Source organism: Amia ocellicauda, chromosome 3, assembly GCF_036373705.1.
Source record: "Amia ocellicauda isolate fAmiCal2 chromosome 3, fAmiCal2.hap1, whole genome shotgun sequence".
NCBI lineage: Eukaryota > Metazoa > Chordata > Actinopteri > Amiiformes > Amiidae > Amia > Amia ocellicauda.
This window is the reverse complement of record NC_089852.1, coordinates 38404641-38427756: the sequence shown is the minus strand read 5'-3', so window position 1 is coordinate 38427756 and position 23116 is coordinate 38404641. Positions and strand designations below refer to the sequence as shown.

At 38.0% G+C, this 23116-nt stretch overlaps 2 protein-coding genes across 5 annotated transcripts in view; one reads left to right on the top strand and one right to left on the bottom strand.

The window, feature by feature from the left end:
- Positions 1–385: 385 nt before the first annotated feature.
- Positions 386–4578, bottom strand: mrpl48 (mitochondrial ribosomal protein L48). Its single transcript, XM_066699353.1, has 8 exons — positions 4414–4578; positions 4180–4235; positions 3875–3906; positions 3399–3487; positions 1687–1859; positions 1329–1431; positions 846–935; positions 386–692 (listed from the first exon to the last, which is right to left on the bottom strand). The coding sequence occupies exons 1-8, from the start codon at positions 4432–4434 to the stop codon at positions 618–620; spliced, it is 639 nt and encodes a 212-aa protein (XP_066555450.1). The 5' UTR covers positions 4435–4578; the 3' UTR covers positions 386–617.
- Positions 4579–6524: 1946 nt separating this feature from the next.
- The window catches only part of rab6a (RAB6A, member RAS oncogene family), a 40441-nt gene continuing 23849 nt past the window's right edge, over positions 6525–23116 (top strand). The window contains exon 1 of one of the 4 annotated variants that reach the window (XM_066699352.1): positions 6525–6833. In XM_066699352.1, coding sequence (XP_066555449.1) covers positions 6764–6833 — 70 coding nt within the window. In that variant the 5' untranslated portion in view covers positions 6525–6763. The remainder of the gene's footprint in view (positions 6834–23116) is intronic. The other 3 variants (XM_066699350.1, XM_066699349.1, XM_066699348.1) reach the window with 3 other exon arrangements.

Sequence of the window (23116 nt, the reverse complement as noted above, 5' to 3'; positions counted from 1 at the left end):
CACACAAGTGCAAGATAATGACTTCCCTTGCATCTTCCTTCAGCAGCCAGGCATGCAATTAGTCTCTGAGAAATCTAACATGCAGTCCACAAAGAGAAGGTAGACATCTTATTAATAATTAGATCAGATTAAAAAAGTAGGCATTAGCTTTGCTTACTTAATTTTCAGCTGGACGCTCCTCACATCACTTGATCACAACGGATGACACAGTAATTGAAGTGAAATGCAAGAAAGTATTTGAAGTAGAATGTAAGATTCAGATATTTGCTTGTCACGGATAAACCTTTTTCAAGGCCCTGGTATCGTTTCCTTTTTTTTTTTTTTAGCTAATTAAATCTATTAACTTTGACTATCTGTTAATGAAAACAAAGATCAAGTTTGCATCTCATTTGGAAAGCATTTTTATTATTCATGACAACAAGCAGCTCAATATTAAAGCCGATGTTTATTTCAGTGCACATCTAATTGTCATTAAAAAAAAAAACACAGATCAGAGGAGCTCATACATTGATTTTATAGACCACTTCTTCTAAGGCTGAATAAAGGTCAGCCTATTATGGTGACCTTTGACCAGCCAGAGTGTAGGGGAGGCTGGCTGATAGAGGTGAGGGTCATTCTCAGCTAATTTTTGCAATTAACCCTTCGAGTTCTGGGCGACGTTTGAGCCGGGCCTGGAACTGTTCCTCTGTGTGCTGCAAGAAACAAAAAGGACAACGGTAATCAATATGGTCAAACTCAGAGAAAAAGGCATAATACTAATAAAGAAGAATTTTAAGATTGGCTTTTCTGCATACAGTAGCTTTCTGAAAATGTTCTCTCTTGTAAGTGGAAAGTCAAGTTCCTACCTCTTTGACTAAGAGCTCTACTCCCTCTGGTTGATTTCTTAGAAGGACCTCCAAAAACACTGGGGCCAGAGTGGAACTCAAATCGCTGACCTGTGAGACGAATGAGGAAGACGATCAGCGGTACAGTCATGAAACTCAGATTAATTCAAGACTCTGACCCACATCTGCCAAGCCAGAACTTCACACCCAGAATGTATAGGACTTTTTCAATTGGGTGAGTCTCTGGTAAACATGATGCCACCATCAAGTACTGGGCTCATGAATTGTCATTGCCAAATAAGTCAAAGGCTTTATTTCATTTGAGGTGTCGTCTTATAAGAAGATGGCTTCTTCCTTACCAGAATGATGATAATAATAGTTGACACAAATCACACTCACATTAGTGATTAACAATATCTCATACACTTCCCAAATGAGTTTATACAGCACTAGTATTCAGAATCAGGAGAACCAATGACTAAAAATGAGACCAAAGGTATTTACTTGCACAACTCTCTTGTGTGTCTTGAGAACAGAATCCACATGTATCTTGGTGCCTTGTTCTTGCACGAGAATCAGTTCTGTGGTCTTGGTGGGCAATGCATAGCTAAGAGGAAAGCACAGTTGTGAAGAAATCAAACACAAAAACAGCTTCATATTCCATAGTGGTAATGAATACTGTGCTCAAAACGCAATGAACACCAAGCTGAAAAAAGTGGAACCACTATATTACAGAGGACAAACTGATTATTTTATATCGGGTAAAATGCCTTTTTAAATATTTTAATTATCAATAGGGTCAACAGTGTCAGGTTATGCAATCACTTATGTAAAGACAGGGGCACAAGAATCCTTTTATTACCTCTCGTCCACCTTTATCTTGAGCCGATTACAGAGGTTGTGGACATACTGGGAGTAGTGCTCCACTAAAGTCATGTCGTAGCCAGACACTAACACATTGAGGGTACCATACACTGTTTCTGTCCCTGGATTAATCTGCTTAATCTGCATCTTGTCCTTCCTTTTCTTCTTGGGCTGTAGGAACCATAAAGAAAGCATATATTACAGTAACAGCAGCATATATTGCAGAAATTATTCGGCACACACCGACCTTATGTTCCTGCTGACCATAATGAGTCACAGACAATTGTTAACCCCTGGACCAGTTTGATTCCTAGTTGTTACCATGATTAAAGAGGGTGGGAGGAGTTGGTGATTGTCCAAATGCACACTGATGCAAACTGATTCAGCATGTAACTTCACTGAATAAAATTATATTCTGTATATATGCATGTGTGTGTATATAGTCTATACAATAATGCACTAAAAAAAAGTTATGAAAAATACTCTACATTGAGCGAATATTGTGTTTGAGGTAATCCATTAAACATCCAGTACCCAGGAGCAGAATGAGTGTACACAACACATGGAGAGGGCATTCTTGAAGCAGCATAAACTGGAGCAGACAAATAGCCAGTGTGTGAGGTTTTATCTGATCTTATTACTGCTGTTATTGGTTATCTGCCTCTTATGTTTAGCCAGAGTCTTGTGATCCTGCACACTATGAGTTATGGTGCACTATTATGTCACCCTGGACAATGAGCAATGGGCATCTAGGGCTCCAAACCTGGTCTGAACGGTTCTGTAATAACACGGATAAATAACATGTTGCAATACAAACAGCCTGGTTCCCCCTCATAAATTCTAAATACAGTCTCACCGAAGATTCTCTGATCTTTCTTTTTTAACAATACCTAATCCACCGGTTTTTCCACTTTGGCACATGCTATGTGTGTGTTTCTAAGCACTTCTGCATCTTAAACAGGAGTATTAATATCCTCCTGCTTATCTGATTGATACTTGCTGCTGAGTATGCTTGATTATGCATTATCGATTATGACAACATTCCTTTATGAACTCCCCCAACGTCTGATCCCTCCTCATATATTGCTCTCCAAATGTCATAAGAGCAGAGGGCATGAGACACTGTTTTGGGGTATGCTTCCTCTTCTGATGAAGACTAGGTGCTTGATGATGTATTGCCTGTCTCTCCAATGCAGAAACACTGAAACAACCTGACATTTCTTAAGATATGCAATTTAAATAATTTATTAGGAAATCGAAGGAATTGTCATTTCCTCCCCCAGCACGTACTCAGTTGAAATAAGTTTAACATACAGATACTTATTTATTGACCTGCACCTAATTTCAACAAACAAATCAATACATAAGAACAAAAAGCATTTATGTGCCGAGTACTGCAGGGTTTAAAAGAAAGTCTATAAAGTAGGTCAAGTAAAGCAGTTCTTCTTATCTTCGCTGCACAACATAAATGTTCCCTCCAGTAAAAGCAATCTTCCCTGAATGCATGAGTTTCAAAGATAAAATCTATGCGAGATGGAAATTAGGTGTTTAATTGCACCACAGGGGCTAATGTAAGAAGGTATGTGCAGACGCTTTATTTTATTTTTTAAGCAAGATCTTGATGATTTTAAAGAGACAAACATTCAGAAGTAACTCTATGAAAGGTGTATCCTGAACATCTCCAATTCTAGATATGAAAACCAGTCTTACCAATTGCTTTGGCAGCAGATATTTATACCTGCCAATCCCATGAGTTGGCATGGACCGGTATTGTCTCTCATTGCTCTGTAAAACACTGCCTACAGAGAAACATAATTAATAATAATTATGATTGTTTTAAATGCTGTTCTGTATACTTGCAACTTTTGACTGATAATCTAAAATAAGGTCTAAATACATTTGAATTAAAAAAATATTAAAGATGGTACATAGAAGTTGTAGTGCTAGAAGACTAATATACTCAATATCAACATAATAATAATGCCCAATATTTAAATACAATTGAAACTGGTTGCCTTTTCCTTTATTTTACATAATCTTTCAGGTGATGTCGATGTTTCAAACTAAAACAAAAAATTGGAAGACATTTGGATAAGTGACAGGTGAGAAATGTTTATTAAATGAGCAATGTGATGAACACACACACACACACACACACACACACAAACACAAACACACGATCTTACCTAAAAGTGGGTGCTGATTTGCAACTGCTAACCTAAAAAGAAACCAACATAATAACATAAATCAAAAATTAGTCTATAAAACAAATACATAGTCAATGCACAGAGACTCAGGCTTCATAGGTAATTAGATCAGAAACAAACAATCAGCTCCTGAGATAAACACGAGAATCACAACTAAATTGATACTATATATAAATATATATATTTTGCATGATTCATCTTCATACCCCAGTACAGAAAGCGAGTTTGTAAAATCAAGCATTTAAAACTAAAAGGAAACAGTATGCCAGCGCATGCACACTTACCTAAATACGGAGACAACCTGATTGAACACCTTTGCATGATTTACAGAGAAACCCAGCTGTAAATGGAAAGAAATGTCAAAGTAAGTGACCTACGAATCGACTCTTATTGAATCCAATAAATCTGAGCTGAATACAGATACAGCAGACATGCGTTATGGAAAAAATGTGACCTTCCCCTACTAAACCATGTTCCCCACACAATTACATTTCTCCTGTTCTTTTTCTCATTATTACCTTAGAGAAGAGGGGATTCATTGTTCGATATTATGGCGATTATTTTAATACCAACATCCACTTAATAAATACAAAAATAACCACTATTTAATACAATCCACAGAATTGAATAACAAAAAGAAACTCGGTCCGCCTCGATAAGCGTCGTGCAAGAAACGCGGACACAGACACTTGCGTTCCGCTTTCTTTCAGAGCTTTCTATGCGAGAAAGTTATAATATGAAAAACTGCATTTACATATTTGCAAATTTGAAGATTAGTTTCTTATTTCTAATAGAATTGGATCTAAATTGTTGTTTTGAGTAAACAATCAGACATATTTTGACTTCTAATCCTTAACTCTTCTACAGAGATCTTCATTAATGTACAACAGAATTACACACATGAAATAATAAAACAATATATTTTGAAATGTCCTTTTCTGTTCTGCCATTTCCCTTAAAAAGTCCACATGATATATATATATATATATATATATATATATATATATATATATATAAAGAATTGAAATCATTGAGGTTTCACGGGTATTGAAGACTAAATAACAATACATGAACTATTGATAATTCAACTTTCACTCTATATGTTCGAAATATATATGTTTTGCAACGGGACATTTTTGTGACGTATTATTTATATTAAAACAATGTGTCATGTGTTACATAAACTTTGTTATTTGATTAATATGTTCTGCTAAATGATATATCCAGTGTATTGTATGATTTATGTTTTATGTATTATGTTAAATTCGCTTTGGTAGCTTATACATATATTTTGCTATATGATATATCCACTGAGGTAGATGATTGATGTTTTTGAGATATATGGCATATGCACATTGGTACCTTATACATGCTCTGCTATATTAAATATCCATTTGGTATGTGGTTTACATTTGTTGTGCTATTATATATCCATTTGGTATATGATGTAGTATGTTCTGCTATATGATATATGCACTTTGGTATATGATTTATATGTTCTGCTATATGATATATCCACGTTGGTATTTAATACATTAAATGTGTTATTTTTTAATTGAACGGTTCCTGATACATATCTGCATTATTAATGGTGTAACCACTGTGTCAAAACTAAAAAAAAAACTGCAACGCTGTTTAATTAAATGTAGCAATATCTCGAATAGCCTGGCTTGTTTCTTAATCGATACTGCTGATGACAACATCAGAAGACCAAAGTCCTCTGTGACGTTGCAGGAGGGTAACGTGGCGTCCTCATAGGCAACCAAACCTGCTAGCCGGTCACGACCGCCCTCCTCCGACAGTCATTGGGCATGACGTCATAAAGCGTCAAGACGCCTCTCCGCGCCATTGGCTCAGACATCTCCCCGTTCTGCAATCGGGGACGTAAACACTGGCATGCAGTCCCGCCCCGGCCTGAGCGTTTAGTCAAGATCGGTGGATTGTGCAAACGTCCATGTTGATTGTGGCGAAGAGAAACAAGATTTTGGGGGATGCTAAATAAACTCTAACTACCGTTGACAACACTTCAGACCCCACTGTGCTGTGCGTTCAAATGTGGCACTTGTAGATATAAGAAATAAGCTATAAGAAATAAAAGGAATATTGCTTGTAAACAATACAAGCGAACAACATATATTGTGGTAAACGTTTAGCAACGCAATGCACTTTTCAATAATTATTCTGAATGTAAACATAGAGAATGACACAACGTTCAAATGCAGAATTTCAGATTTGCTGCGGAACAATGTATGTACTTATAAGAATGTAATTGATCTCAAAATAAACCAAAGCACAAGGGGCAGATCAGTTGAATCCACCAAACTAGTGGCAGTAGAAGCTGATTATTTCATTGATTCAAAATTAAGTATTTATAGAGCATGCCTTCAGTTTGGACGACATTGGCAATAGCTACTAATGCGTCTGAAGATGCACAACAGACCAGCGCGACTCTAAGGGACGTGTGTTCATGTGTTACAAACAACATCAGGACAGAACAGAAGCAACACATTCACGATCGCTCCGATATAAAAACACTGAGCTATGCCACACTCAAGATGGTGGCCGGCTTGCCAGCCCCGCTCAGGATTGGCCGACGCGGCTGCCGCTCAGGGGCGGATCCGAGGCCGTCGCCGGTAGCAGGCTAGGCTGCGAGCGCCCTGGTGACAGTGGAGGAGGGTGAGGTAATCCCGAGGAGATCCTGCTCTCTGACTGACACAGAAAGTCCATTTAAGTCCAGTAGCTTGTAAACTCTTGTACCCATTTCCTCTCACGGAGAGCTGGTGCTTTTCCACCCCATCTTTGCGAGACCCACTAGTGTGCCTCCTCCTCGTCCCCGATTCTGCTTTGCCTGCTTGAATCCTTGCCATCATGTCCGCGGGAGGAGACTTCGGAAACCCGCTGAGGAAATTTAAACTGGTGTTTCTGGGAGAGCAGAGCGGTGAGTACAGACCCGGCGCTTTGTGCGCTTTATCTAATGAGAGCCGTGTTACTTCGGGCGAGTCCCTTGAGCAGCAACCATCCCGATCTGGTTTTGTCGCATTCACTCGGAGAAATGTTTTCTGCCACCACCTACTGCACATCAACAGCTGCTTTCCGTGCTCCAAGTACAGTGGCTGCCTTGTTATTGAGCTGATCATTATTAATGGTAGTATATAGGAATGATACCGGGGGTATTTAGGATGTAGTGCTTTGATTTGCTTCACTAATCGAGTGTGTAGCTGCAGATGCAAAGTAGAGCCGTGAAGAAAAGGTTGGTCACTCCTCCCTGTCCTAAGTGATGCCATGGGACCCTGGTCCAGATCCACCCTACATGACGCTCAGATGGATGGATCATTTTTAGTATGTGAATTACGCTCATTTTTAACATGCGTCTTCTGTTATGTATAAAAAGCATTTCTCTGGTCGCTGCACTGTTACGACTCTTATTAGTGAATCGTAATGCATGCCATTGGGATTCACACCATTGTCTTGCAGCATTGCCAGGTATGACCCCCCTCCCACCCTGCTTGTTGCATAGACTGGCGCGGCCAACAGTTTCTGTCTCGTCGCCTTTTGACGTGAACACAAACGGCGCTTTGACCATTTGTTATAATCTGCATCCGCCCGGGGGGGAGAGCCAGACTCTGCTCCAGTTCATGCGGATTGCGACCCATTTTATAAGCCGTTATAAAGTCGACTGTGTTTCGCTGGCGGTGCCCCTGAGCTGCAGTGTGGGCTAGTCCGCCTGGATGGTGCTGATCGGATTTATTTGGGCAGCAGGAGGACCATGCATTACTCTGTCGGGACTATTTGCATAAAATGTCAAAAACACAAGTGAAAGACCTCAGATTACGGTTTCTGTTATTTGTTAAGTTCTATCAGTCAACCAATTAGGTATATAAGCATATCCTGATTATTGTTATTGCCACCAAGCAGGGCGTTTGGGGCGATTCAGTAGCTCTGCTGCCTGTCTGGCTGAGGGCACGTCTAGCCTGGGAAACACAGGGAGAAACAGTGCAGCCAGCCTCTGCAACCATTCAGCGCCTTCTTGTTGAAATCATGTCCACCAAATTATATACAGGTCGCACTAATTCCTTATTTAACAAGGTTTTAATTCATTTTTAAGCAAGAATTTCAATTCTGTGTCTTGAGGCAAGATGAGCCAGCAATCCACACTGTGCAATATAACACGCATCTCCCCAGCCTGAAATCTGAAACGGCTTCATTTTGCTCCTAGCAGTTTTTTTAATTGTATCATATATTTCCAGAATGCTGCATTATTAGTAATACTGTTGCACAGGGCAGTTCACGCCTATCATTGATATTGGAGAGCAAATATCTACAAGGCAGACTTCCCAGGAGGATGGTGGAAGTATAAAGTGGTTGCTGTATTTTTGTATCCTCCATAGATGCAAGCTGTCCAAATCCTGGTATTTAACATGGACATGCAATTGCAAGCGGTTGGAAAATATGATTTTCTTGAGAATTGTGCCTGTGCACTTCACACAGTATGACCCCAGTTTCCCCACAATAGTGCAGTTGCTCAGCACATTTGCAGTGTGGTCTGTGCAGTATTGCAAATAGTGCAAGTCATGGAATGGGTGGTTTGATGTTTATAATGGCAGGCTTTTCTATCCCTTTTATATGGGTTGAACTTGCAAACGTATAGTTTTTTTTTTAATCCTTTCAAAATAGTTGACTATGTTTGAGAATAGACATTGCTGATATGTTGCAACATATTAATTGTAAAATGTATGCGTCCTGATCAAAGATTTAATTTGTTGTGCGTTTCCCTGCCAATTTGTTTGTATTTTGGACGGCATTCTTACAGATTTAGCACCACTCTGCTGTATGTGTGTGTGTGTGTGTGTGTGTGGTTGTGTATTTTATCCACATAGACAAAGCAAGGATTGATGTTGAAACCAGTGCAGTTTAATGTGATTTATTATTAATGATTTATATTACATTTATTTTTACATGTATTTTACAGACTCTTTTTTGTGTGATATGGTATTGTTAAATGTTTGGAATTAAGCAAGAGAAGTTTGAGATATTCTCGAATTTGCCACAAAAATAACTTGGCCTGGTGCTCCCTGTGTGGTTTGATTTCAATGTCATGCACTTTTCATTGTTGTAATGTTATTTTTATTTTATTATTGTTGTTTTAAAATGCATCCTTATATTATCTTTTAAAGACTTGACCATGTGTATTCAATTCTCAGGAAATTAATCATTCATTGTCAAATCTTCAATCCATTAGGATCTTTTTTATATTTAATTTTCAAGGGTGGGCTTAAGTGCGTGTTATGAAGACTAGATTTCAAAGGTATTTATTTTTTATAAACCCAGCTGAGTTTAATGTGCTGTCCAGAATCTATACAAATAGCAAATGATTTATAAGGTACGTTATCAGTACATTTTGGAGAGGAATGGACGGATTTGTGAAAAATATCTCATTGATAAATTATTTCCATACTTTCCATGCATGAAATTTGCAACAGCCTTTGTATTTCACAAACAGATTTTGTGAAGACAGAAAAGGCATGCTATATTTTCAGTCAAATCTTACTATTCAGTATATGTCTTTACTTCCAACACTGTAATTAATAACATTTTTTTTGTTCAGTTGATATTACTTTTGACTTAGGTTTGCTCTTAAAAAAGTCAAATGTATGGATATCACTGTTATTTTTATTTTATTTATTTGCCTGAGGCTTTTAACTAAGGCAATTTGCATTTAAAACCTCAAATGAAGCACAAACTTAAAAGGAACTTTTAAGTCCCACCTGTCAGTGAAACTCTGCACAGACTGGTACCCTGACTTGCCAAACTTGCCCAGAAGTTTTCCTGAGAGTTTTGTGCTCTGAATGCCTTTGAGCTTTCAATCACATGTCATGTGTGTGGCTGGTGCACGATTGCACTCTGAATGCCTGGAAACAGGTACATTCTTGAATTTGGGGATCGTGTCTCTTCTATCTCTAGTGATTATAATTAAAATGGATAAACAGGGTTATATATTTTTTGGTGTCAGAAGCAGATCTTTTCATAAAGTAATAGAAAGAAACTGGTTAAATTAAAATGTGGTTTAGGGCTCATTTACATAATATAAACAGGATGTTGACATACTGGGAAATGGGAGAGGATTACACTGTGAAGTGCTGTGAAAAGGTGCTGCTGGTTTCAACAGAAAACGCCATTGAATCTTAAATAAAAAGGCTGTCTCGTATAAAGACTGCTGTTTTTATCCCATGCTCTGGAATCAGTTTCTCAATGTAGGCCCGGAGTCTTAAAGTGCCACAGTGTCAACCCTGTTTCACACAGAAAATGGGTCACAGTAATTGCTTTATAAAGAAGAAAATTGCTTTCATCGTTATAAATCACTGAAAAGTCACACTTTTTATTTTTCATGCTTTCGTGTAGCTGTTAATCACAGATGAAATGTAATGACAGAGGAAGACCTGGAAAAAAAAGGTCTCGTTTACCTTGGTTGAACCTAATTATTGCTTACACTTGTGCGTCTACACATATGATTAAATCATACAAAGGATTTTACTGGTGAGATAACTGCATCCCTGCAACATAATTAAGTGACAGGCTATGGTATCAGTCACTAGCAGTTCAACAGGATAAGGCTATTTGCCCCTTCTTTAGTCTTCAGAGGGTGACAGATAGCCTCACTGCCCCAGCATTATAAATCCATGCAATTTCAGTATCGGTAGCAATATATGAGAAAAGGTTTTTGGTGTGAGAACCTCAGGGTATCTTGAAAGATCTTGGAATCAGTATCCCCAACATTGCTTGATTAATATTTGACATTTTACCCTACCATTGTCCTTGAGTTACATGGATGCTCATATAAACTGATGAAGCGAAGTCACTTAATGTTTTTATATTCTTTCTTCTTGTTTTTGCAGAGTGCTGAGTATAATGAGCTGTGAATAGTTAGTGTGCATTAACTCATTTTTCTGTTGAAAATGCTGGACAGAATCTTAGAAGTGCTTAAATCAGTATGTTAGAAGACCATTAATGAAGTTTCAGTATCCTTTAAATTAATTAAATTCAATGAATGTTTAATTAATCATTAGAGCGAATCTCTATGTGTTGCATGGGACACCCAGAAGGGTTTTCCTTCTCTTTGCAACAAAGAGAATCATTGTAGCATCCTTAACCGCTTTAATTTTAAAGATGGTCTAATGCCTAATTTTACACATTGGGCAAGTGGCAAGAACTGATTGTTGTTAATTAAAATTTAAACAATTGGAATGTGTTGTACATGGGACAGCCATAGGACAAATTCTTTCATCACTGATTCCAATCAAAATCTCTGAACTGGTAAGAATATTCCTTACTCCAACTGAACTAACCATGCAGTGGCAATAGTCCCCAAGACTAATTATGCAGTTTCATAATTATTATGCGGAATCATAACCCCTTTTAATATGTAAATATTATCCACGTAAAGAAAAGACAGCCAAATTGTTGTATGGGATATACATGAATATCAATTAATTTGGCTTCTTATACATTACAATCTTGAACAAATCTTTGAAGAAAAATATAAAACACAGACACTACTACTTTTTGGCATGAAATACTCGTTATACATCATTATTATTTATATCTAATTGATTATTTGCTGACTTTGCTGAAATGTAGAGGACGAATATTGAAATGTAATTGTATGATTATGTAATTGTTTGTAGTGGTTTGAAGTTGTACTGAATTGGACATTTGTGGATTTAGTGGTATAGCAGAGTAATAACTTATAGATGTGCATTTGTCACTTCAATTTATGTTTATTTATTGTATTGTGTTATTTAACACTTTCTTTTGCATACAGAAGATAGCATTCATTTTAACCAAAGGTTTACTCCTTTCTCCTGAATACTGCCTAACAAAATAAAACTATGAATATTTTTTAGACACAGAAGAACTTTGAATTTTAATTAATTTACCTCCGAATATGATTTTACTCATAGTATTACATGGAAATCATATTCTATCCTGTAACTTGATATATAAGACCAACAAAATAACCCACTGACCAAATCAATAAGGTGTTTGGAAACCTTGCATGGATGTCCACCTTTTCTGTGGATTTGCCCCTTAATGTGAGAGAATGCTCTAATCGACATTCACTAGATAGGAGATGGGCGTTATTCTATCATTATAGAACTTACATGGTATTAAAGCTGAGAATACATACATGATTAAAGGGTAAAAGCAGAAAAAGGGGATTTGAATGCCCCATGCTTGTGCAGTAGCACACCACACTTAAAATAAACTTGGATTGCCTTGTCAGAAGTGATTTATACAGTGTGTGCAGGTTGTCTGCATACAAGACAGGGAACACTGGGATATGTAAAAATAATTCATGAGTTACAGGCAAGTTGGTTATGGTTGTCTCATGGTCTGCCTAAACAGCAGCCGCATGTCATTGAGTTTTCATTTATTTTGTGTGTGTGTGATGCACACCTTTATGGATTTTCTAAATGATCCCTTTTTACTGCCCTTTGTCCTGATTGTATACGAAACCTATCATATTGTGCATATGCGTGCTGGCAGGACTGTGATGGGCAGATTAAAATTCAGTCGAGGATAAAAGTAAAAGTAGAGAACTGAGGTGTGACATGAATTCCTGGGCGAGGAGACTCTGCTTTTCCTAATTACTTTGCTACTGCGTGCTGAGAAGACAGGCGACCTGACAGCACAGTGTAAATATGGGGGCAAATGATGTAAAACCACTTTCAGCACGCTCAGTCTATTTTTACTCCCTTTTTATTCATTAATACATCTCATTAACATTAAATGACGATATAATCACAGCTGAAATGGAAAAATCCTGTCTTTCAAGACTTAGATCTGTTATTTTTAACATTGAATTTGTGGTTCTAAAAATATTTAAAATATATAGAACACGTTGTACCTCTAATTGTAAATTATATGTGTAAATTCTCTAAATTACAGGGAATTAACAACTGTTAACAAAATTAACAAGTTTGATCATGAAAGGTATACATACACATTATTATTTGTATTATTATTATTATTAATAATAATAATAATAATAATAATAATAATAATAATATTATTTCTTAGCAGATGCCTTAACCATCATTCATCTATTTTGTATTGATGTATTTATTTTATATAAATCAATATTATTAGTAATACTGTTTTTTTGTGCAAGCTGTGTGGTGAACAATAGCAGTGTCAGCATCACACTGTGAAATAAATGTCACTAAGAAAAACTATGATGTCAGCATGACTGGAAGAGTGCCTGTACTGAGTTCAGTATGAATCATGTGTGGTGGTGTGAACATATTACATTGCATGCATTAAACAACCTAAATGAGAATCAGGTTCTATATTTCTTTGCAGACAGTGAAGCGCCCCATGTTTGCACATCCATTTTCATTTAGTTCGTCAGAAGTGATGTTACAGCAGGGCTCAGTGGTTTTGAAGCCTTCTCAGCATGGTGTCGCCATATCTGGATTATTGACAGTGAAATTAGAATTCCTGAGGGGCAGCAGGACTTGTTCAGCTGAAAGATTGGTTTGAAAAAACAGGAATGGTAATAAAATATAAAAAAATATAAAGAATCTAGTTCACGAGATTAGATATTATGGTACCAAGATGTACAAACCTAAAAGACCAAAGGGATCCTTTTATTGGCCTTGTCTTGAATAACATTTTTTCTTTCTTCTTTTAAACAATGGATTTGGAAAATCGAGAGGTTTAAAGGAGCAAGTTAAAGGCTATCCCATTAGGGAAGGATTGAACCGGAAATTTTAGATAAAGGCGAGCAATTGCCCGAGGTCTAATGGTATAATGAAAGCTGTTAACACTAGTGGGACCGCAGATTTTTTTTCTTTTCTTAATGTATGTGTGTGTGTGTGTGTGTATATATTATGTATATATAAAAAATGATCATTTATTTATCACAGTCCGGATATGAATTTCAGTGTAAATTCTGTTAGCTGGTTCATTTAAGATCAAGCCTCCTTCAGATAGAAATGCGAATAACCAGAGTACCGTAATGGAATTTTTTGTTGCATCATAAAAAACTGCTTTCTGATATTGCTGATTGTTTAATATATCCGTTCATCCATCTGTCAGTCAGTTGGCTCCAAAGATGACCTCATTGCTCTTCTAGCTATTAATATAATTACATTATCAGGTTGCATCGCTTCTTTTGTGTTTGTATGAAAGAAATCAAATACCTGTGTTGCCATCCGCTTTACTGGAAATGCTAATGTTTGTTGGTATCTTGAAACTTCATAATTTTATATTATAAAAACATACCAGAGCTGCGCTTAAAATGAAAGTATGCCCCAGGATGGTTCGAGCTCACCTCAATGCCGTCAACTAACCCCTTTTTCGTTAATTCCTCTTGAAGGTAGGTTGTTTAGCCCCTGAAAGACTGACACAGATCTTCATGTTTACCCAAGGCAAGGTGGGTACAAAGGGAGGGGGAAACAAAACAAAAGGGACCATCATGGAAGTTGGGGATTACAGTGTGGACAAAAGAAATCAGGGCACAGGGACAGTGGGATTAGGCAGGAGATTGCTGTGATTACTGAGCCTGGTCAGCGTGGAGGCAGCAGGTGTGAGCAGCGCATGCCCATGTGCTACAGGATGACAGATGCTTGTGCTCTTCCTGTATCTGTGCGAAAAGTGCTTTCATCAATTGCCTTTGGTACGGTAGTCATTAGAGAATTTGCTTAACACAGGTATAAAATCAGTTGGGTACTTTAATCTTATAGGAAAGCCATGGTATTTAATCTCATCTTAATTAGAGAGTCAGGATAAGACTGTACATACTAATTAAGGACTTACTGCGCACATTGTCTAGTTTGTTCACCAGGAGTAATAAGTTAGCATTACTGCTGCATGAAGCAAGCCTGGAATAGCTTGGATGTAGTTCCTGTGGCAGTGGTGATTATAGTTCAGCTGCTCGCTTACATAGTGTGTATGTATATGGTTTAGATTAGATTATTTTGGGTCACATTTTCTTCAACTCCTATATTACATGCACAGCACAAAAATCACTGTTGATGCAATTTGGCAGATTTTGTAGGATAAAGCTTTACAATATGGTGAAGTGCTCATCTGCTGTGATTTATGCAGTGTGATATGACCACATCATTTCAGGGCCGTTCATATTTCTTCTGTTGGTGAAGCCTCTGGTCTGTATCATTCCTGAACCTTGAATCAAATAATTGTGACCTCAAAGAGCTTCAAATGATCCCTGTAAATGTGTTCAGTCTCCGGTATTGCTTGGGGTTGAAAGACTCAGGGCAAAAATAACATTTTATTACCCTTCAGCAGTAAAGTTGGAGGAGAAGAACTAAAGCTAGGGGACAGAAGTGCTTGACCGTTTAACCATGACATTTGTTATTGGAGGAAAAGATGGAAAGCAGTTTCAGACAACGTTCTCACACTCATTACCTGTTTACCTATCTTGTCCTAATTCTATATTCAATGAACGATAGTCTTGCAGTGTCTTGAAGTCATTGCTTTATATTGAATAGCTGCTGGTGTTGTGCACTGTGAGGGCATATTAGGAACCTGGAAAGATTTCTGTGCTAAGTTTTGGGTTTGGACCTGGTTTCATTGCATCTTCCACCTTTGCTTTCAGCAGGCTTTGCAAGTGTGCGACTTATTCTCTGTTAGTGCTTTGACCTAAACCCCGAGACTTACTGCCAAAACTATACAGCAGACCTAAAAGAAAGCCTATCCCTTTTCTCTGATTACTTCAAAAAGAACAGAGTGTCAGAACTGAGCTTGAGCTGAGTTTCTGTCAAAATTGAACATGTGAAAAGGTTATGAGTTGCCTAGAGGACAGTTCTCCTGATCTTAACATGACTGACACTTTCATGTGAGTGTGGAGCAGGAAAGATATTCTCTAGGCAATTTCAAACCTTAGTACCAGCATCATAATGCTAATCGCTCCGCAAGCTTTGATATGAAGAGATTTGAGACCAAAGTGTAGTAAATAAGTGTGAAATACTACTATTTCCTGTCTGTGCGGTTTTCTGATTTTACATTATACAAACACTGTACTAATGTGTTACCCAATCAAAGCATTAGGCTAATTCAGTATAAAAAGTTAAAAAATGAAGCAGTTCCTCATTACTCACCATAGCTTTGGTTGCTTAACTCAACCCTTGCATCTTAATAGCAAAAGAAGGGTTGTACACTGTTTTATGTTGTGATTCATCTTGGTAGGTGTCTTTTTCTCCATTATTAAAAAGTCACATATTTATTAAGCATCTCCACAAAATAACAGAATATAATATCTGGTTAGATAAATTGAACATATTCTTTACCACTGCTTTGTCTCTTCTTTTAAATGCCAATATATATTCCAGAAGCATGCCTATATGAATGAGACATTAGGCCCGACTTCTCATATGTCTGCATCAGCCTATTGACACCATTCTGAACTATTGTACATTTTAATGTCAAACCATAAATAAGGGATCTGCTTGATAATGGCCTGCCATGCACACTCCTGCTCTAATGATTGCAGCAAAAGTTTTTCTAAGGTCAGGAGTGCTGTAGCAATAATGGACTTTGTGTCGCCAAAGTATAGGTGAGTAGCTGCAGCTGTGAGGGAGTGTCCATAGAGCAAATGGGTGAGGAACAGTGAAGAAAGTGGCCGTGGGAAAAGTGATGGCCAAGGGGGGGTTGGTGTAATAAATGCAGTGCTGCATTATTGTGGAGGAAATTGCCTTTCAGTAGAGATGGCTGAAATATTTTGAAAGGTGCCTGGCCTGGTTGTGCAGCAGCAGCTCTTTGGTGGGTGGGTATAAGTACACATAGAAGTATAGAAATTGCCAGCAGTGCTTTTAAATAATTAAAGCTGCTGGGAAAGAATTAAATAAAGAGAATTGCGATGCTGAGCAGAGAACAAAGGCAGAATGGATACATTCTGAGAACTGAACGGGGGTTTATGGAATTGATCCCGTTGCATGAGAGGTGCCCGTCATTATGACATTTGGAAAATTGAAAATGGGCCTGGGTGATGAAAACCCAAGCCTGTGCAGTTCTTGTATGTCCATGGGAAGAATGCAGGTAACGCAAAGCCTGTGCAGGGGGGTTATGGGCGGTAACATTTGAACTCGTTTCAAAAATACCTGCATTATCATGTTTTAAAGTATTTGTCCCACCTTGCTAGTTGCTCCTTATTAACTAGCTCAGTTAGGTCTTTTGCCTAAGGGCATCAATTTTTCCCACTATTTTAGGAGCTGCATTGTTCCAGATTGACTGTGACTTTATTAATAGTTACAGTATGTTTTTTTTAATTTTGATATACTTCATTAATTTAAGGTTGGGTTTTTAGGTCACTGTAATATATGGCTGTCTGTGTGTTTGCGTGCAATTATTTGGAAGTAAATAAAGTAAATGGTGTGAAGTTACAGGGATTATAATGACCTCGTTTATACTGAAATAAATTGGGCTTTCTCTATTCTGAAATTTACCCTGATTTGTTTGTTTTGTTTTCCCACAAAAGCTGGGATGGACTGTGCCCCAGGGATGTTGATATCCTGTCCTTTTAATTTTAATTTTGTCTGGCCCTGTCTGCGTGTCATAGTCCCTGAATTGCTCAGGTTCCCAGCCACCTTCCAGGGGCTGAGGCATGTTCGTCAGAGTGTTATTCAGAGCTCCTAGTGGTAGCATGCAGGAGACAGTGGCAACTGACGGCAGGTTCGCAGTCAGTGGAAAAATAGTGTGTGTGACCATTGAGACCATGTGCCATGCACCCAGCCTTGAGCATGATGGGATAGTGGCATTCTTCTGTATCAGCACTGCACATTCTGAAAAATTAAAATCTTAAAACATGTACATTTTTTTTAAATCCCAGAATGCCTTCTCCTGCAGTTGAGCATTATTGCCAGAAATGTTTTACCACATGTGATTAAGGCCATGCCATAGTGTGCAGGACCTTCATTCATTCTATCTGGATCTTTCTGAATGTGCAGGCTGCATACAAAGAAAACAGAGATTTATGATAAAGGAATAAAGGTGTTCAGCTTTTTTTTTGGCAATCGTCATTTTTCATTTTTCCCCAGTTTATAAATATGCATAACCACAATTAAATTACATATTTTGTGTATGGGGTACAGTTTGATTTTATTTTATTTTGCAGATAAGATTAGTTTTCTGTATACTGTCCTAGATAGTATTTTCAGATTGTGTGTGTGTGTGTGTATATATATATATATGCATGTCTTTGTGCGTGCTTTGCCCTGAACCTGCTACACTAACCTTTTAATATAGTGGAAGGTCAAAGCAATTTTACCCAGTCTGAATCAGCCTCCATTAGATTACATTTTTCTGTATTTGAAAGAAAGATACAGGGGTTGCTCTGCTTTGTGTCTGTAATAACAATGCAGGAAAAAAATCAAATCAAGGACAATACAGAATATTTAGGTTTTGCTTTAATGAGAAACATTTTGGAATTTTAAACTAAATGTTTTCTGCATCTATAACTATTCTTGAGATGGCTCTGCTGCTGTTTTAATATGGTTTAAATGGGTCATTTTCTTGGAATATAAAAATGAATGGGAAACCACATATGAGACGCCAAGGATGCATTAAACTGAATCTCCCAATACTGCAATTGTAACGCTCTCCTCTTCCTGCCAGAGCAATGAAGCAATCCAGTAATGTTCAAGGACTCTGAGATGTCTCAAAACTGAAATGTATGATATTCAGCTTGTCTTTGCTGGATAAAACTGTTCGTCTTTTGACATTTTGTAAGGTGATGTTTAAATGTCATCCTGAGTAAATCAAGCCCATGACTTTCAGTTAGCTTCTTTCATTTGAAGGTCTGAAGGCAGTAGATGAACTGAAAGGGGAAATTAGACTAACATGGGTCCTTTTCAATATTCTTGGCTCTGACTATTGATCTAGGTTGTTTGCTACAGAATGCCATTACTGAAGCAATGTAAATGCATTTTGGTTTGTCTCCTCAGGGAGGTTTTTTTTTTTTCTTCCATGATTAAAGCGTGGTGGTGCAGCTGTTCACTTATGAGTTTTCTGTTTACACCGTAACGGAACTTCAGATAGAATGGAACCGCCAGTTGCGGATCACTGTCAAACTGTTTCAATAGCCCATATTGGATCCACTACGGCTTTCCTGTCGTGGACTGTATAAATCTTGAGTATTTCAAAACTGTAATATATCTTTGAGAATGAAAATAATAACTTCAACGAATCGCATAAAGTATTTCAAGGACAAAACTGAACTAGACAACAGTTTAATCCATTTTGTGTTTTATGAGCAACATAAGATGATATGGGGTTTGGATATTTAATGTTTGTTGTCTTATAGTAGGCTGAATTTGCATGGACAGATGTGAATTGTAAATAATTTATACCTTTTCTTCCATATTTTCTGCACAACCTCAGAATACCTGAAGTAGAGCTGGTCTGTTCTGTTTTCTATAGATTTTATATTTTGTATTTCTAAAAAGTCAAGCAGGTACATTTTTCCAATAGTCATAACCTCTACACACAATTTCTCTTTGGATCAGTCATGATGCTCCTAAATAAGGTCCATGAATAAGTAAAACCATAATATCTGCAGCAGGCCCACCACAATTCTGTGATGCATGCTGAGAGAATGATCAATCATTTATCAATCTCTTCAGTCGTGATTCCTCCACTATTCTAAAATCTCCCTTAGTTTTACTTGCATTTTCAGCAGGAACTAACCACCAGTGGGTATGGGGAAAACCTCATAGATGCATATCTGTGACATAGTAAAGAAAATCTCTATTGTGTTGTCTTATAATTAGGCAGCATGGGAGGCTGAATGGATTGCCCTGTCTCTCAGCTGGGTTATCAGAATCCGGAAATAGCTCTTGCCTTGTAAAGCAAAATGCCATTAATATTGCAGTGTATGGAAAGATTAAGACCACTGGGAGAGCTGGGGGTCCTTCTAATCACCAGGACTCCATGTGTCATAAAGCACAGAGTCCTCAAATTGATCATAGGTTGAGGAATGTGGCACTGGTAAGAAACTGCTATCAATGCTTCCTGGTAAGATATTGCTCACTGGACTCGCCTTGTACATTGCTTTGAAAGGTGTGGTGAGAGTAACTCCAGTTTTTGCTGCTTTCTGGTATTGGACTTGTATCGTTGAAACGTCAGTATTGTGGTAGAGTTTGGATGACTTGCAAAGCACACTACTGGAATGCATGGTTGTGTGCCTGCAGGGGCTCAAGCAATAAGAGACTGTGCTCAGTGTAATCTTCCATAACTAAGCTAAGATGAGTGAAAATCTGCCTAAATAGTATTTTGTGATGGTATGACAGTGGACTTTAGTTTAATTTAACTTGGGTGGGGGATTAGTGTTAAATTGCATTTGACAGTTAATAGTGGACAGAGTTCAAATGTTATACAATTTAAAGAATCATTGTATTAGTTTTACTGTTATATGGTTATTTTTGAATTTTTGTTTTGCTGAAAGCTTTCTGCTGTACTCACTCCATCTCTTCCTGCATCAATATTAACTGAAAGACTCGTTGGTCTCGTTGAAGACCTGGGTTATTGTTGCTGCTTTTACAATCTGAAAACTGGTGTGTTTTAATCTCCGCCTGTGAAGGCATGACATAAAAGAAAATTCAGAGCCCAGGAGCACGCTCTGTGTTTGGATGCTTTATACGCCCCAGCTGTGCAATGAAATATCCTCTGATACATCAGTGTGACAAAAAGGCATCTATCAGCTGGAATGCGTCTCAACACACCCTCCCGAGCCTCATTAAAGCTGAACCACAACATTGAACCATGTAGTTCAGTCCATGCGTAGTGCAGGAGGCAATTTTAGAAGCCTTCTGTAAATCATAGCCTGCAATACAATGCTCCTTTAAAAATCCTCCTTCCACTCAAGCTGGCATTGCCGTCCCTGGGGACCGTGCGGTGTGCGGTGTCGTCATGCACTTTTTAGAACTAGGTTAGAAGCCAGTTGAATTAAATGTTAATTCTAACAAATATTATTTTAATGATGAAAAATGGGTTCTACTTCATTTTGAGATCACCGTGCAAGCAAATAAATAGACTGATTGTGTTGGTGGTGCATTACAAAGGGATTGTTGCACACAGCTAAAAGTGACTTAATTCAGTTACTACACAGTGCTGTGAAGGTATTCACCCTGTTGTATTGAATTCTGTTACGAGGTCTTGTGTATGATATAAAAAGCCTTTTGAAAAGATGTAACTTTCTAGCCTCTGCAGTTTATCTCAATGGTGCTTTTGTTCTCGGTCTATGTTGGGTAAACTTGTTCTTTTCTTCCAAGCATTGCAGGGTTCTTAAAGTAGGTCACTTCAGCATCTGCAATGTAATGAATCCAGGTGTTTGCCTGTTATTCCTGGGTACAGTCAGTTGCCCCCCCAAAAACTAGGCTCTTGCATACTCTCCTTTGAGATCTAAAATCTTCTGAAACATTCAAATTTATAATAGCTTGGGGAATGTTAACTATTTATAAGCTTTCAGTATTTCTTTCGATTTTACATATTTTTAAAACGTATCGTGAAGTACTAGTAGTAAACGTATTCAGAACAAAATACCAACAGCACTATGTCCAGATCTTGTATTTGTTACTTTTTTAAAGAGAATTACTTTGTACCTGAGTTTGAACGAAGATATTCTGTAATGAGAATATGGGCAGATCCGGGTCAATTATCTTATCATCTGAAATCCGTCTTCTGCCTTTCTTATTTATTTTTGTAATAATAATAAAAAAAGAATACAATCAATGTTTTCTTCCCTCTACTTTAGTGAAAAGAAACAAACAACATTAAAATTCCAATGTCATTGTCTGCAGACTCATTTTGGTTCCAAAGAGCCGTGTTAAATATCGCAGTTTACTTGTTTAATGAGCCTGCTGCTGGGACTAATCATTCCCTCACTCACTGCTGCAGATTCTCTGATGTCTGCTGTGACAACGAAGTAATGACATTTAAATTTAATTAAAGTAGTCTGCATAAAACGTTCAGTACACACCCTGAAGGTCTGGGTGCAAGAACACCCACTGTTTATGCAATTGGGTTAGCAGGATATCAAAAGGAAACCAACGTGCTCCTCATCTCTGCGTAGCGTCTTCTCTTGAGACATTGAGGAAGAGTGACTGGTGTTGCCAACATTCCTCTTCCATTTGGTTGTCGATTAACGTCTCGGTACTGATGCACCAACATTTGAAGAAGCTGATAAAAAAATAAAATTTGAGATAAGCAGATACAATTATACAGTGGCAGAGTATTGCATTTGCACCCCATGAAGGTTTTTCTTCTTGTCTTTAATACTTTTACGGCATAAGTAGTATTTTTGTGAAACATCCCAAGATTTGATGGATGGAGGAGGGGTGGGGTCGGTTTGCATGTTAAAAAATGAAAATGCGTTTGATTCAGGCATTGGCATTATTTCCTATTTTATACATATTTTTGGTGTGCTTAAATCCCTGAAGGGTGCAAAAAGCTCCCCCTTCCTCTTCTTCTATTAAAGCGAACATTTATGCTCCAGTTTCACTTGAAAAAGCCGTTGGCTTATTTCCTTTGATATCACTTCAAGCACTTGTAAAAACTACTGTTAATATTTCCAGTCTGGGGAAACTCGAGCATAAAACCCCAGGGGTGATGACTCTGACAACTGAGAGCATCTCTGTTTGGCAGCTACGCTCTGTCTAGGATTAGCTGCGTTTCTGTTGTCGTCTGTTCCTGACAATGGGATCTTCTGGGGTAAGATGGGGATCGTGGGTGCGTTGCGATCAGTGCACCTACGTGAAAATGCGAGCTCTGTGCACAGTGGAGGGACACCTGCAGGAGGAACACACAAAGCAAGTGCAAAGATTCTCTCTTCTCAAGTTCTTTAGACCAGTCTGCCTTCTAAATGGCTTGTTCTTCATTCTCGCCTTCTCCTTTCTAAAGAACGAAAAAGGGAGGCATACTAGAGAGGAGGGGGTGGGGGAGCAAGTGCAGCCATCGTTACTCCATGCCTTTTTTTTCCTGCAGCATTCCTCTGCTGTATCCTGCAACACAATTCACTGATAAATATTCATGAGCTCCTTCTTCCATTCCACTGCCCTTTCGCTGTGTGTCAGTGATGCGTAAGGCTGGGCTACAGGCAGTGAGGAGTGTGGAGAGGGCTGGGCACTCGGGGTCTCAGTGTAGCGTTCCTGCATCTCATTCCCCCCACTTGTCCTGGGAAAATACAGCACATACTCTTTGTAGTAC

Coding starts and splice junctions, on each gene's coding strand:
- mrpl48 (XM_066699353.1), bottom strand. CDS start 4,434: ATGAATCCCCTCTTCTCTAAG. Junction 1,860..3,398: donor ATCTGCTGCCAAAGCAATTG/GTAAGACTGGTT, acceptor TGGTTCCTACAG/CCCAAGAAGAAAAGGAAGGA. Junction 1,432..1,686: donor AAGATAAAGGTGGACGAGAG/GTAATAAAAGGA, acceptor CTTTCCTCTTAG/CTATGCATTGCCCACCAAGA.